Source organism: Papilio xuthus, unplaced genomic scaffold (genome assembly GCF_000836235.2).
Source record: "Papilio xuthus unplaced genomic scaffold, Pxut_1.1 DF825928.1, whole genome shotgun sequence".
Taxonomy (NCBI): Eukaryota; Metazoa; Arthropoda; class Insecta; order Lepidoptera; family Papilionidae; genus Papilio; species Papilio xuthus.
The window spans coordinates 119521-137637 of NW_013532721.1; the positions used below are offsets into that span (position 1 = coordinate 119521).

At 33.4% G+C, this 18117-nt stretch overlaps 1 protein-coding gene across 1 annotated transcript; it reads left to right on the forward strand.

The window, feature by feature from the left end:
* The first annotated feature begins 1363 nt into the window (after positions 1-1363).
* LOC106125526 (uncharacterized) lies at positions 1364-4216 on the forward strand. Its single transcript, NM_001312708.1, is given in 4 exon segments — positions 1364-1636; positions 2632-2807; positions 3145-3311; positions 3855-4216. Coding segments are annotated over 4 exon segments (708 nt in total). The 5' UTR covers positions 1364-1467; the 3' UTR covers positions 4051-4216.
* The last annotated feature ends 13901 nt before the right edge of the window (positions 4217-18117 follow it).

Consider the following 18117-nt stretch of genomic DNA (forward strand, 5'->3'; position numbering starts at 1 on the left):
ACATGTCTGAGAAGAGATTGAATTATATGGGTGAAGTCAACGAACGCGCACTGGGAAAGCGTTGTTGACTATGGCATAGTCACCCCTAACAAAGGTTAGGCTCCGAGCCCTACAGCGGGGATATATAGTGAGCTGATAATGATGGAACAGATAATAAAAAAAAGAATTCTGGAATTTAATTCTAATGAAATTCTTGAAATAAGCAATGTCTTTTACTGTTATTTTTGTGTCATATTAAAGCGTTGGCAAAGCCGTCGTAATGTGTACATTAGTTACACAAACGACTATTTACATGTCACAAACAACTACACAGTTATGGAGGCAATTTTAGTAGAAACTTTAGCACAAAGCAATATTAAATTATGCAATTCGACTTTACAAACAGTAGATCTGTTTACTTTATAACTCGCTCTATTGTTACAGAAATTATTCTCATTTAAAATAAAGCAGAGCTTTGCTTTCTACAAACGTGCTTTGGACGTTTAAATTTGAATCGCCTCAGTTTTTTCTAGCAAGGAAAATGTCTTTGAACCTTTTGCATTATTTTGGTACAAATCGTTATACATAAATCAATCTAATGTTATCCAGCATCCTTACATTTTAATAACAACCGCAATAATATATTATTTCAAAGATCATTTACAAGATTCATGTTTCATCGTATTGATTTATGATAAACAGGATGATTCTAAGCGGGTGAAAGCAAGTCACATGTATTCTGTGCAAAGACACAAATAGCATTTCCTTGTATGCTATTTATAGTTTCTTCACTAGAAATCAATCTATAACATGAAATCACTTTTAAGTGTAGCATACAAGTTAATTTAAAAACAAACACACATATATAAGTAGACTGGAAGAAAGAAAAGACTTTTAATATTTCAACGAATCACCAAGGTTTTAGCTTCGTTTATGGTGCTCAGACTCAATCTTTATAAAGAGCAATTTAGCAAAAGGATTCTCAGGAGAAAACCAACTTGATGCACTTCTTTCGCAACAAAGTATTCTGCAACGTGGGTTTGTACTTAAGACGACTTATGCACATGAGCCACTATCTACGTACAACAATTTTGTGCGATATTTTTGTCTGTTTATTTTTATCTAATAAATGAAATCAATAGCCTAATGGTTAAGGTTACGGATTTCCGATCGCGAGGTCGGGGGTTCGAATCCCGCCATTCGACTATTGTCGTAAACCATATCCTGCTTAGTTGGAATGGTAAAAGAAATATTAGTTATTAGTAAAAATATTATATATAATGATTTTGACTATTTGTAGCCTTAATACAAATGAAACACCCTGTACATCTCTACAATACTATTCGCAACTATCATATACTGTACTATTGTTAGCGACGAATGAAACCACAATAGGAATACTCCAGTCTGTTACAGTCCGCGCACTCTACCACAAGTCAATACAAATTTATTATAAAATAAACGAACAACAAAAGAACTTAAAAAACAATGTCTTCACGAATATATCCTAAAGTATGGAGCGAATTTGAAAGACAGGCTGACGACGGGCGCATATTGAATTTTTCAATCGAAGATGTTCCCGAGGACACATGGAAATCGGCTGTTGAATTTATGCTAGGAAGTTATATTAAGGAAGACGTATGGTGGAAGACAGCAGGTAAGATGTTTATCATACATTTAATATTTACAAAACTACTGGTATTATAAATTAAAATATAAATTTGGGTGCTCATGATGATTGTCATGCAAATCGTATGTGTTATAGAGTCCAACAGGAACATGTTCGACTTCACGATTTTTTCCTTGAATTATGAAAATTTAATTTTTAAACGAACGAAGCGTCAATAGCCTAATGGTTAAGCGTACGGATTTCCGATCACGAGGTCGGGGGTTCGAATCCCGCCATTCGACTATTGTCGTAAACCATATCCTAGCACAAGCCTAGAGCTTAGTTGGAATGGTAAAAGAAATATTAGTAAATTTACAAAAAAAAATCTGCTAATATTTTTATATATATAAAAAAAACGCCTTATTGAGTTTACCTTTGTTTGGAATCGAATGTTAACAAACGTTTAGTGACACAGACTACACTACTAAGTATGTTAAATTAATTCTGGTTTATTCTTTAAATGATATATTTATAAAAAAAAAACATTAATACCATTGTATGAACTCAACAAACAACTCTCGTTATGATTTTACTTAAAATATAAAACATCGATTATTAACAAATTACTTCTCTATATTTGTATTTGTATCTATAAGAATATAAAAATCTCTTTTTTCCTCCGAAATAATTGGGCTGTGGTTGCTTCGCAGAATATGGCTAATGACTCGGTATTTTTCGTGAGAAATTGTCCGCCTGTGTTTGAAGGGATCTTATTAATAGGATGAAAAAATGTTATGTAATTTCTCAACTCGTTTTTTTATGTATTTATTATTGTTGTTGGTTTATAAAACAGGTAAAACATAACCTTTTTGGTTCTTTTGTGTACCTGTAATTTTAAAAAGAAAATTATACCTTGCCACTCTTCATTTATTTTGAATTCGTTCTTTTCTTGTTTTCCAATTAGATTGTAATTTCAAAAATGGAACACTTTAAGTGAATTTCAAATAGAACTTTATTAATTTAAAAAGTTTAACAATTGACAGGCACAGCGGAGGACCCTGAAGCGATACAGGAGTACCGGGTGCTCCTGACATCAATCATTGAGCAGAAAATGAGTTTAGCTTGCTTCCTCACGGCACCAGAGGGTGCGGGGCGCACGCTCGTAGGGGTGAACATGTGTATGCCGCAGGAAAAAGATCGCTTCGTTGAACACGTACCGGTAAGAAGTTATTAATACGTTCTTATTATTTTTATAGATATAACTGAATACGACGTTAAATAAAACAGAATAATTTAAATGTGAATTATAACGTACTGAAATTATATTTGATAAAATGTCAGCATTTTTTATCAACAATAAAATACACTTCATTCAAATAAGTACAGTGCGATTAAGGCTTTTCTTCCTTTTCATTTTTTTTTTTTCAATTTTAAAGATATTATAGATAGATAGGTATAATTCGCGATTAAACAATTTAAAAGCGATAAAGAAAATCATAACACAAAACATGTCACAAGATGTGTAAGCATTTTAACAAATCTAACTTTGTCCGCAGCCGAAGTCCAAAGCTGGCATTTTGTCACTCCGAATGTTCTCGGAAGCGACGAAGTTCACTGTCATATATGACAAATATGATGTCAACGCTTACCTAATGGGAGCTGGTCTTTCTGTTACACCAGAATATAGAGGTCTGGGGATTGCCGTTGAGTTGCTAAAAGCCAGGTATTAACAAAATATTTTTTCAACAATAGATCCCGACTAAACACCATACTCGCTTATTTACAATACGATATCGAATACAATGACTATAACTTCATAATACTTCGATGTTGTTATAGCCGGTTTGAGAATAATTTCAATTTGGTTAAAGAATATATGTATATTTAAGTATGTTTCATTATACACTGATTTAATATCGTGTTCAATCTGCATTTAATTACAATAACGAGATGAAATTTCGAACTGTGATTGGATTAAATCGTCGTATTATGTTATGAACTTTGCAACCAAATGGCTTTGTAATAAAACATTACTTATCATACGTTAATTCTTATTTCAATCAAGGGTCAATACTGAATCCAGTTCCCTGATTTAAACGAAGTACTCAACGTGTTATATTAACACTTTCAATACCACTACGATTTTACTTTCTAAAGCTCATTAGCAAATTAAGTTGTTGGCACTGAAAGTGTTAACAATAAAACACAATACATGCATTAAGCCTGCTATTTTATTTTTCTTTTCTCAAATGCTTTAATTTTTCAGGAAAGCTCTGGCAAAAGAGCTTGGCTTTAAAGTAACAGGAGGTATATTTACAAGTGATTCAGCTCAAAAATCCGCAGAAAAAGCCGATATGGAATGTCTTTTCAAGATTTCCTATAAACAATTCGGCGAACAATGCGACATTGAGTTCGACTCTGAAACTGAAGATCTCAAAATATTTGGGGCAAAAGTTGAATAATGCAACAGTATCCTGGAAACGGTTGATCTTGATCGCTACGAGAAACTTTATATACTCACATAAAACAAACAATAATGCTTTTAAATATAATAATAAATACTATTAATTAAACTTTCCATGTATAAATTTGTATTTAATCATCTATGTCGAAATAAACATTTGAAATAATATGGGTTTTATTGGAAATATAACTATCTTACTAATATTTCAAATGAGATTGTTCGGATGGATGGATGTTTGTTTGAAAATATCTCTAGTACGGCTGAACGGATCTTTGATGAGATTTGGCATGGATGTAGATCATTGTCTGGAAGAACACATAGGCTACAATTTAAGTTTTTTTATCGGCACGGACGGCGTCGCGGGGACAGCTAGTAGTACTATAGATGCGAATGTTTGGATGGATGTATTGATGTTTGTAACAAGGTATATCCGGATCGGCTCAACGGATCTTGAAGAAATTTGGCACAGCTATAGAACATAGTCTGAAAGAACACATTGGCCAGTAATTAAGTTTTTTCTTTAATTTCCGCGTGGACTAAGTCGCGGGCGACAACGAGTAAATCATAAAAAAGCTTTTTGTTTGAGAAAATTTAAACAATTTTGAGGATATTTTTTGCTTGACATATTTTTACCTAATACATATAATATGTTTGAAGGTTATGCCTGCATTTTATTGCCTTTTGTGAATTTAGCTTTCTGAATTTACGGAAAGCGACTAAAACGACTGACAATTTACGCTTCGTAACTTCATGAATTATTTACATTTTAGACGTTAAAGAGTTTAATGAGGGTCTTTATCTTAAAATAGATATGGTGTCAAATGTTTTTTTTTAATTATAAGTATACTTTTTGCTTACTTATTTTAGACATTATCCAAGTCAAGTGTCAGATTGATTAGTGAGGGGACATAAACGTTTATATTTTAATAAGGCTAGTGTTACGCCGATACACCGGCACAGTGCCGGATTTTCTTCCTAAGACTAAATAGAGATAAAATTTACTTATATAAAAAACACCTTCGAATAAACAATTTTTGCATTTAAAACTATTCAATTTAAATCGTTAAGATTTATAAATAAATGAATGGTAACTGAAGTGGTTCAACCAAGAAACGATTTGGTACCAAATTCAACGGTCTCTACGTCAGAATTGAAAGCTAGCTTAATTAAATTGCTTTTTCCATGAGCCTTTAAGCCAACCTCTAGTTTATTTGACAGTTAGGGCTAGTACAATTATTAATATAAAAATTATTTTTACACGCACTTTATTAAGAGAAAATATTGACAGAAGAAAAATATGGTTTCGATAAAAAAAAGCTATCGTATTAATTATGTATATATGTACTAAATTTATAATTTATATGTAGTCTATCTTACTAATATTATAAATGCTAATGTTTGGACTGATGGATGAATGTATGGATGTTTGTTTGAAGGTATCTCCGAAACGGCTGAACAGATATCGATGAAATTTGGCATACATATAGAACATAGTCTGGAAGAACACAAGAGCTACTAATTATTTTTTTAATTCCTTGCGGACGGACTCTCGGGCGACAGCTAGTATGTATATAATATATAGTCGAATATAATTTACGTATCGTATCGTAAAACATAACAATACAATTCATGCTTTACCTACGATGTGTAATTAAAATTAACCAGTAATAAACACCAAATAAACGAAAGCATTAATTTATTTAACAGTTAGTAGTAATTGTAATCAAATAATACAAATATCAGGAACATTTGAATGTGTATTTTAACGTTATCTAAATAAAACTGCCACACAAACTGTTCCCGTATGTACCTTTATTTTACTTTACACTAACTTTATGCCTTTAGAATTGGTTCATGGCAATATTCCAATGGATTTATCGATTCAAGAAGCTTAAGCAAACGAAGATTCACTGCTGGGAATGCTGATACTGAGACTGTTCTGGCACTGTACAATATGACTTAATCAAAGATTAAAAAATCTTTGCGAATTTAAAAAAGTGAAAAATAAATTTTCTTGTCTAAGTCACATTTACTTTAACACGTTGAGCGCCACGTCAGTCATCAGTGGCTGACACTAGATTTTCTGTTTAGGCCGCGTCAGCCATCAGTCGCTGACACTAGATTTTCTGTTTAGGTCGCATCAACCATCGGTGGCTGACAGCGTGTAACATGAGAACTATAAAATTATACACTATTTTGCGTTAAAAATGTAAACTATTTTGTACTGCGATCGGAAACACCGTCCCTTTAATACGAGCGCAAAAGCGGCGCTCGTGGCCTGAACGGGATTGTTTTAGAACTACGCGTGGCGCTCAACGTGTTAAAAATAGTTTTCATGAATATTTCTTTTCGGTTCTGACCCGAAAAGGTTTTTTTTATATGTAATTATACTAGCTCTTGTCCGGGACTCCGTCTGCGCTAAATAAAAAAAAAAGTAAGTACCCTATGCGTTCTGAATTTTTTTTTTCTACATATTTGTTAAATTTTAAGCTTAGATACCTTCTAAAACAATCCATCCATCTAAACTTTCGCATTTATAAGATTCACCGTTGGGATTTTCATTGTACCAAACAAGTGTAATCAAAAGGCATAACTAATATTTTTTCATGCAAACTAAAGTTTAAAAATAAAAAGCAACCTACACAAAAACGTGTCACATACGTGATTCTGCATAATTTTCAACTAAACATTTCTGCTGCCAATCTCTCCATATTTAAAACCATGAGTCTATTTTTCTAAAATCTACATTTTCACACCTTTTCACTGTACTAATATATACGTGTTAAAGGATTAAAAATTCCAAGAACACTCTCTTAGAACAATAGGCTAAATATTATGGTACGGAAAATTAATTTAAGTTAAATTCAATAGCAAAATCTATTTAAAAAAATCTCTGGTTTAGGGAACTTCAAATGTTTTTAAATTATTCTTATTTCAAAAAGGTTTCTATAAACAAAAGTAACCTGAATAATCAATACATTGCGAGAAACTTAATATTTAAAAATAATAAAGTTTTGGAGTCTTTCTTAAACAGACTTTGACCCTTAATATCGGTTAAGTATTATGACAGGTTGTAAAAAGAAATCTTCTCTTTCGACTTAAGAAAGACCCTTTGAGTGTAATTTTGGAAATGAATCGAGATGTTAATAATTTTATATGAAAACCTGTTTTAAACATAATATAATTTACTGTACTCCTATCATAAATAATTCTAAAACTTTAAAAATTACTCTTAAGTTGCTTTTTGGTAAAATATATAAATACTAGCTGTCGTCCGGGACTTGGTCAGCGCAGAATTAAAAAAAAACATAATTAGTAGCATATGTCTTCTCCTAGAGTATGTTCTATATGTATGCCAAATTTCATGAAGATCCTTTCAGCCGTTCTGGAGATAACTTTAAAAAACATCCATCGTAATTAGCAAGAAGTAAGAAGTAATTTCATGTCATAACTATGAGTTTTTATTTACGTAACACGTGTACAAAAACACATTGTAAACCCTTTGATTGTCTCTTAAAAACAAAAATGTTACTCTTGTTTCTGCAATGAAAAATACGTATAAATATTTGTATATTACATTGCTATAGAATTATGAAACAGCCTTTTAATCATTTATTTTTTAACACTTAACAATAACAAAGGAACAAAATTAGCACATTCATACGCTTTTCGTAAATACAGGTTTTCATTTCTCATTTTCGTCAGTACAATGCGTGGACGTCAAAACAATGGTTTCCATATACTGAAACTAGTACTTATAAAGTTTTTATGGTACAAAAATTACACAATGGCAGTATTGTAATTTATTGAAGACAAAGAGAGTTTTCAGTGTATCTTTTACGTGAAAAATTAATTAATATTTTTTTATATAATGTAAACTTTATTAAAATTCATATTAAATATTCTTTCAATCGTCCACTGACCTACATCAAAATCGTCAGCTGTAAAATGTTCGTTTTAATTGTAGTTACCTTAATATGAAGCAAAATACTCAGAAATATTACTGTTACGTTTTTTATTTCAATCAAATTCTCATATTTCCAATGAAATTATCTGACAGTCATTTGTTTATAAACTTTTGGTATGCAGTTGAAATAAAGTGTAAATAGCGCAAAAGAATGTGATGTCCATGTTAGGTTACGATGGTATAGAATGCATGACGGTACATATATTTTTATTGATTTTATTTAACCTCAAACCTAAACCGACTGAGGTTAAAATTTCAGCTAAGCATAGCTTTAAAATAAGGGTAACAAAACTTTTAGTGATATTAAACTAGAGACACGAGTAAGTTGTGGTGGATTTTATTTTCTCACAAAGCCACTTTTAGCTTGAGCGCGACAACTCAAGTTGTCGTGAAACTACGAAATGTTACTACCGCCCGAGTTGCACTACGTTTCATTTGATTGGAAATGACTTCAACTACTAAGAGTTCTCACTACAAGATATTATCGTTCTATTTTAAAACTTTAAAGTTACAAACGTCGAGTGAGCATTTTACGTTTTTCTTTACGTTACGTAGTTATATTAAAAAATATTTTTTCATACTTTTTTTGCTTAAAACATGAGATAGAGGACAACAATATCTAATGGACAACTTATTTTCCAGATATTTGTATTTTATAAATTCATTTAAACTGTATAAAACGGTTGAAAAGTCATGCTTGGAGTATATCAATAGAAAAACATGCATTAACCTCGTTAGCCTGCATGTTGGAGTCCTTAGTAAATAGTAAAAGGCTCCAAGTCTGTTGGTGTAACAAGTAAGCGAATAATAAGAAATACATGATTTATTCTATATAGAATTTATTGTATTAAAGCATACATTATCGATGACGTCACTGTTATGTATTGAAATATGAAAGCCGTTATCAAATAGGTTTACGAGTTGACCCGCCCTAGGCGTCGGAATTTAAGCCGCAATATTTTTACACTCGCGTTGCGTTCGCTTTGTGGATATTGTTTCAAAAAATACTACAAAAGTTAGGTCTTGAATAACGGCATTTTTATATTTATGTAGTTGATAAGTTAATCAAATTTAACAATGATCAAAACATGGCCGTGTAAAAATAACTACATGTATAAAATAAAATTTTTCTCAAAAAATGGAATCAGCAATCCGACGTTTTTACGATGATGGAAAACATCGGTGGCTCAGGGGTTAAGCACTTGACTTACAATCTGCAGATCCTGGGTTCGATTCCTTGTACCAATGTGTTTTTCGATTTACATATGTACATTTATCCGACGTTTTTACGGTGAAGGAAAACATCTTTATGCAACCTGCACACACTTGAGAAGAGATTCTAAAATATGTATGAAGTCAACTAACCCGTAATTGGCCAACATGGTTGACTATGGCCTAGTTACCCCTAACTTAGGGTAGGTCCGAACCCCTCAGTGCGGAAATATAGTAAGCTCGATGATGAATCACTGATTACCCAATTGGGTTTTAAACGTTAGTGTTATGTTATAAATTTCATCATAGTAAGGTAAAAAATCAATAATGTATTTGACGTGGTCCGACGTTGGCTAACGAGATCGTTTGGCGGCAAAACTGGCAAAATTTTAGCAGCAACACGCGTTCACGTCCAACCACTGATTGATTAACTGGACAGAGCTTCTATGTACTGTTGATTGATTTATTAATAGTTGCCGTTACCATTTGTATAGGCTTTATTAAGACATTCTCAGTTAGAATAACGTAGAAGATTAAAGAAGAGTTGCAGACCAACAGTTTAACTAACTATAGAGTTTCAAAAATAATAACTTCCGAATCCCTACAGTTTTTAGTTTACAAAAAAAGATGTAAACGTTTTTAATGAAAAAAAATTGTGAAAATTTTATAATACTATATATATATAATTTTATAATACTATACTATTTTTTATGTATTCTGTTGGCTTGTGTTCTTCTCACTTCTAACTAATATTATAAAAGTGAATGTTAAGATGGATGGATGGGGTTGTTTGAAGGTATCTTCGGAACGGCTTAACGCATCTCGCTAAAATTTCCCACGGATGTAGAATATAGTCTGGAAAAACGCATAGGCTACTTATTACGTTTTTTTTTATTTCACACGGATGGAGTCGCGGGCAACAGCTAGTAAATAAAAAAAACTTCATTTGTCTATTCAGCTATGAAACAACGTCGTTTATTAACGATCAAATAATTACTTTAAAACACCCTTTATAATCAATTATTATTCATTAAATGACGCTTATAAATGCATTATTATAAATTGTACAAAACGATTTAATTTTCAGATAGATTTTATGCCGTTCAATATAATGCGACAGCTTTTTCATTTGAGAGTTGGAAAATTTAAACAAAATGTTGGTAATATAATTATTATTATTTAAATTCTTCAAATTATTATTAAAAAAATTATTCTTTCCTGCTTTCTTACTTACTTTTCTTAGATATTCAATTAGAAATGATGAATAAACACTTGTTTTTCCTTATAAGTTTCCAGTTGAGCAATTTGAAAAATAATTTCCAAAAATGGCCGTATTCAAATTGTTACAAATTCCTTATCATTTTGCAAGGAACAAATTAATTCGCAAGAAGGTCTCAATTATGTAATATTAATAGCAGCGGCAGGATAATTAATTTACGCCGACACAATTGACAGGCTCCATGCGACCCGGCACATAGCAATAGTGACAAAGCTTCACTTGCTACATACAAAATTTGTCATATACTGTACAATGTAGCTTAAGAAAATCTTAATCACGTTAGTTTCATCCAGTCTGAAGTACTAATAATTTGCACTACCTTAAACCCGCGACTCCGTCCGCACAGAATAAAAAAAACGTTATTGGTAGCCTAAGTGTTCTTCCCGACTATGTTCTACATCTATGACAAAAAGCGAAGAAGGTATATCCATTTAGCTGTACTGGATATACCTTCTAACAATCATCCATCCATCCATTCGTCCCAACATTCGCATTTATAACGTTAGTAAGGCTGTAAGAGTACCGATGTATCTATGCGCTGATTTTACTTACAACTGTCGCGTATTTTGCATATAACGCCTAAGCAACAAACTCTTTTTTTTCGTCAACGCGGACGGATTTTGATAACTGGCTGTAGCACACTAAAGTCAGTTATTAAATACACTTTTGTAGTAGAATTTTATCGTTGGAAATGTGTTAACTTAAGCTGAGTGTGTTAGCTTTGAACAATCTGATTTCTTAGTTACAAAATTAATTACAAACTTAATTTAGCGTCTAGATCAGCTTTCTTAATTACTATAGTGTCGGCATCGTCTATGGCTGGTCCGCTTCAATAAGCTTCGAAAAAGCTGATTGAAGCGAACCAGAGACTAGAGAGATGTAGTTTTTACGATAAAGCTAAACTGCGGCTTAATTTGAAATAAGTACTGATCAGAGAGTTTAAGATAATATCTAAATAAAGGAGCATGTCTGAAAAAGTGTATTTCGCTAACTATTTATGAATTAGACCATAGAGCTTAGATTACTAAAATTCTGATAATTAATCCTAATTCAACTGCAGACTCTATTCAAACTCCTAAACCTAAAATAGAAAAATTGAATGTATCGAATTCCTCCACTATGAAAGTCGGTTAACATTTTTGACAATAAGTTTTTTTTAAAAACGGAAGAACAACAATTTGATTAAGTTAAATTGTACCATATTCATCATTATTTTCTAGCTACACAATGTTTTCCAGTTTTAATTCCATGAGAATGTAACATATTCAGGGATTGTAAGTGTTAAAAAATTCTAGTTTGCTTTTGTTACACAGTGACACTATGTCAACAGTGACTGCGAACGTTTACAAGACGAATCGCCTTGGGCATCGCAATTTAAACGATATTTTTCTTTGTGAAACGTCCTACCTAGCATACAAAATCCTCTGTGACTCTACAGCGCTATTCATAAAAACGCCGAATCCGCGCCCCCGGCGCATGGAAGACTTTCGCATCTTTTTTTGTTTTTACAAATCATACAAAGCTGTACTCATAAATAAGGGACAACAACGTTTGTATTAAAAAAAAAACATTCGACTTTTATTTTATTAAAATAAATATCAAAACGACTGCAATTTTACGTTAACAGTCAGAAAAGCGTGTTGCTATTACCAGAATTGATTTATCTAAGTTACGAAACTTCTGATTGCGGACTATGATTTGTAGTGTCGATCATACCACATATGGTGGCTACTTCTTCTGAAAAAATTACCTTTCATCTTCGGGTAGCTCGATGTAGAGCGGCTGCAGCGTGATGTTGCGGAGGTGCAGCGGGTAGTCGGCTGCGAAGTACGCGTGCGAGACCTCTGCCAGCGACTGATTGAAGGCACGTACAACCGCAGCCGCAGAGGCCGGGGCGGCGATGCCCACGAAGAAGACAGCGCGAGCGTCCGCCTGCAGCACGCGCAGGTCGCGCGCTGCCGCCAGCGCGCACCACGCCACGAGCAGCGCCAGGTGTGCGCGCATCGCGCCCGCGCGCGCCCTCCTCACCGCGCCCCGCGCCCGGCGCGCCCACGCCGCGCCCCCATCCCCCGCGACGCACCCACGAAAACACCATCCACGCTCTACTAACCCAACGTCCAAGGTAAATCCATCCACCACATCTAACGATTTCTCCTCTCACATTCACTCTGGTCTTTATCTCTTGCTTTATACAGTAGTCGATATGGACGGTAAACTGTATAAATTATTCATCAATTATACAGACTGTTCAAACGTGATCTGCAACAAAGAAAAATTTTATTTAATTAATTGTGGACCAAGTTGATTGCTAAGCATAATTCGATAAACGCGTAATTGGTTTATGTCGCGTTCTATCACACTGTTTCTCTAACATATTCCAGCGATATATTTTCACTACGTAGATTCCAATTTAGTTCACTATTTAATAGGTATAAGCTTCTATAACAGATAATTTACTTTTCCCAGAATGTGTTCTCAATTGATGGAACATAAATTGTCTTTCCTGTGATATTATATTTAATCTATTAATCTGAAGTAAGTTAACGTACCAACGGGATTACTCTGGCATTAGTTTCTAGTTGTACATTAACCCCTAACAAGCGTGTGGATAAATTATAAAAGAATATAATATCAAACTCATGTCATACCATATCTTATACTATTTAGCAACCAGAGCGCCTACTACTAATTTAACCATATTATGGTCAAAGTTTTATCTATTTAAATATAAATTTCATTCGATTTACAAAGTTCGCCAATATGCGGAGCTAAGTCCTAATGACTTCACGGTAGAGTAACTATAGCAGCCGCAACTATCAGTTAATTTAAAACTGCTTGCTGCATTGTTCAAACGTGAAGTCGGTACGAACTTTAGAATCCAATAATTATTCTCTAGCAATCTTTTACTACTTTATTCTTTATACTAGTTCGCATTTTAATTGCACTTATAGTTTAGTTTTCTTATTAGACAAAGAAAAACATCGTTTATAATGATTTATCAACAAAATTAACTTTACAGCAGTTTTCATTGAAATGGAATTTACAGCTTTTTAAAAATAGAATATGAACTTTGTCGCAGTAATTGATTTTTTAAACTACTTTTTGAGACGAAATTTTTTATGTTTTATTTTGCCACAGCAATGAGAACGAAAATCTGCTATAAATATATAAATCAACATTGAAAACCGTACTTCAGATATTTACAAGTCAGTTTTATATTTTTTTGCAAAAAATAAAAGCTTTTTTTAATTCTAAAATAAATTTAAAATGTCATCTAATTGATCAAATTAAAATTTAGTTTCCTTGATGTTATAATTACCGGGATACTCGAATAATGTAGAAACTTTTCACCTCAAAATTCAAACTTTATAAATGGTTACCGCTATCGTGATTAATGAATTCTTAAGAGTTGATACTTTGATCGAATCGAGGACATTTTACTTGATGTTCAATTCTTTACTCGTATAAAAAAAAGATCTTTTATATAAAATTCTCGAGTCACAATGCTACCATGTCCTCCGAAAGGTCTTGAGCGATTTTTATGAAATTTTATATGCACATTCAGTAGGTCTGAGAATAGGTTACTATGTATTTTTTTAATTTGTCACATAATGCATATGCATATGCAATGCACATGTATGGCACATATAGGCTACTAATTAATTTTATCTTTAATTCCGCGCGGACGTAGTCGATGTCGACAGCTATTTTAATAGAATCAGCAACTTATCACGTTATTACATTTTTATTATTATTATTAATAACATATTCATCAATCAATGATAATGACAAATTTAAAATATTTTCCTAACCATCTATTAAATAATAAGTCTCACGACAAATTCGTGCATATTTCTTTGAGATGTACAAAATTAATAAAAAATACGCGTAATCGCGCAAACTTAGGGCGGAAAGATGATTAATGACGTACCTTCATCGAGATGTAATAATAGATTGTTCACGGTTTAGCATGTCGTCGCAGTGCAGGACGCATTCCGCGCCATGCCGCTTTAAATGACGTCATCCGTCGAGCCCTTGCCTCTTCCGGCGTGCCGGCAGTGCTTGAACCCAATGGCATTGCCCGAGACGATGGCAAGAGGCCCGACGGTATGACGCTCATTCCGTGGAAAAACGGGCGGTCACTCGTGTGGGATGCCACATGCGTGGACACTGTTGCTCCATCCCACGTGAGAGCGACCGCTCGTAAAGCCGGCGCAGCTGCGGCGACAGCCGAAATCAATAAAAGGCGTAAATATGCGGCGTTGGCAGATCCTTATATATTTGCGCCTTTTGCCGTGGAGACCTTGGGGCCTTGGGGTGCGGAAGCCCGTCGCCTGTTTAAGGAGATTTCCGTACGCCTCATCGACGCCTCAGGGGATCCAAGGGCTGGCGCGCATTTCGGCCAAAGGTTGAGCCTGGCCATCCAACGGGGAAATGCCGCCAGCCTCTTGGGAACCCTACCGTGCGACCGCAGCGATTTGGGGTCGATTTTTTATATTATTTAGTTTTATTTTTAGTTTGGTTTAGTTTTAGTATATAGTTTATAGTATTATTTTGGTAGTTTAATTAATTAGTTTTATTAAATAGTTTATTATTAATAATAATAATAATAATAAAGTTTTATTGATTATTATTATTTTGTAATGTAAATGTAAACAATGCGATAAATAGATTAATTTTTAATATATGATCTGTTTCGATCGTTGATAATTTTGTAATATGAAGACATACTCCGATTTACATATGTACATTTAACCGACATTACAGTGAAGGAAAACATCGTGATGCAACCTGCACATATCTGAGAAGAAATTCAAAGATATGTGTGGGTCAACCAACACGCACTTGGCCAGCGTGGTTGACTATGGGCCCATACACCCTTAACTTGGGTAGGCTCCGAGCCCCTCGGTGGGGACGTATAGTGAGCTGATGATGATGAAGACACAATTGTTTAAAAACATTGATTTCTGTATTCGGTTCTTAATCTTAATTCATGGATGTTACATACTTTGGTTCTATGCCATTCCTAATATTAGACATCGCGAATTAAATCGTTCTCATTAATTAAAGGATATGAACTAAATAGAGGACAAAGAGAAATTTATTTTTACAAAATGTAATATTTAATTTCCATCTTTACCTTTTAAATAGTATTAAGATAAAAGATAAGGGAAATCATAATAAATTACCGAAAAATGAAAGAAAAGAATTTTCTGTAAAAATCTGTGAAAACCCAACTTTCATCCTTAATAACTCTTCATATATAATTTTAATTAAAAATGTAAAAACTTTTACACTGAAAATAATTAATTTGTGGAAAGTTTTTCACGGGAGAGACAGATATTTATGTCGTAACTGTATAGATCTGAGGTGGTTTTAATTAACGAAATTTGTTTAAAATAATAATACTGTGAAGCCTGTTAGTGCTACATATAATAACTCACTAGCTTCTGGCTATGACTCCGTCTGCATGTGATTAAAAAAAACTTAATAAATAGCCTATGTGTTTACCAAGACTATAGTCTACATGTATGTCAAATTTCAGCGGGATCCGTTGAGTCGTTCTGAAGATATCTACAAACGAACATCCATCCATCTATCACAACATTCGCGTTTATAATATTAGTAAGATTGTTCTTTAAAGTTCACTTCAGTTCGCAACTGAATGTATCGTTATCCTCAAAAATTAACACACGATATTTTCCGTTGATAAACGATAGTTCATATAAATACATATGTAAAATTAATGATTATGCATCAATTGAAATAAAAGGGAATAATGTAAAAGTTATCAAAATAAATTTGGTGAAGATTTAAAGGCGTTGAATTGAGATACGAAAGGTAAAAATGCGACCACGAAGGTGTAAAATGAACCAAAAGAGCACTCATTTTTTTCACGTAACAAGTTGTAACAAATTGTTTGCCTTATCGTGATTTATGACTTCTTTCCTGACATATCATTCTGTGGGTTTTTATACATCTATTTCTATTGCACGATTTATGTTACCTGAAATGATCTTGCGTAACAATTTTATGACATACTAACTGTCACTCGCGACTCCGTCCGCACGGATTTTCAAAAAAAAAAAACTTAATAAGTAACCCATGTGTTCTTTCAGATAACGTTTTACATCTGTGCCAAATTTCAGGCAGATCTTGAGCCACTAGAATTTATCTAGCCTTCTAATAAACATCCAACCATCTAAACTTTCACATTTATAATTTTAGTAAATACTTTTAAAACTATTGAATTTAAGAAATAAATGTTGTCACGGATGAATAAATATTTTAGCAAAAGTTTACGTAGTTTTATTTAAAGCCTAAAAACTTTTAGAAGTCTAGCGTTTTATAGCGATGGCTGAAATGATGCGCTCTTGAAACTCGAGCTTCGTCCTAAAATCCCAACGATGCTATTCACAACACACCTAACAGCTTTAACATTTCAAAGTTAATAACATATATCAAACGCGGCTATTTGACAAAATTTATTCCTAAATATAATAAAAAAAATTCACTGCTACTTTCTCTTCTTCGCATACTTCATTACTGAATGTCGTGCTCGTCTTGATATACTTTTACGGCCGTGTCGACCAGCTGCCTCTACGCCGTCCTGTCTTCGGCTTGTCGGGGTGTCTCCGGACAATATGTCCAAAGTATCCAAGAACTCGTCGGTAACATGTAGTGGCTAGTCTGGTGGATATTTTTAGTACTGTTACTTAAAGTAATAAAAAATGTTATTTTTTGGAAATCAAAAATTAATACTGGAGACTACTCCGTTGCCATTAAAAATTTCTTTTATGTCACTAAAATCATAATTTAAATACAAATTAAAATAAACCACATCATTAAATTTAGCTTATATAAAATCACACAAAGAAAACTTCAATATATAACCCGTAAAGATAATGCAAACAGCCATTCAGTTTACTTTGTGTCGTTAAACTAAACATTAATACAAAGGGATACTATTTCATAGACGTAAACAAAAGAGAAGTTTAATGCGTTCACTTGATTAATGGTTGATCATTGTTTATTTGATCCAGCAAAATGAATAAAAGATCTGAATTCAAAACAACTATTGTATTAAGATAACTTATATTATACATAATTTAGTTTTACTTTTAATTGATTACTAAACGTGGATTTCTGAGACCAAAATCTCTGTTTAACAGTGGTAGAGTCCGCTTTAACATCTTCGCACGACTTGTCCCGGCTCGCCCGGTGAATAACCACGACCACACAGAAGACAGGCGTGAAGTGGAAGCAATTCCGAGTTTAGTCTGATGAGTGTGCGACACGGAGGCCTAATTTAGTCCTCTTCCCTTCCCACCCTTTTTTTATAAGGACAAGATGGGAAGTGGAAGTGGACTTTCCGGATAAGAGGATACATGGATAGGGAAAATATTTTCATTCCTAGCATCCTCTTCTACGTCGATTAAAGGTAGGCAACGCTTATTGCAATTGCGTATGTCTATGGGCAACGATCACTTCGCAATTTCAGCCGGTGATGGCCGCTCGCTCGTTTGCCACCTTACGATATAAAAAAACGATCTCAGTAAACTATGGTTAGTCACCAACTTATGTGAATTTTACTTATTTAAAGACTT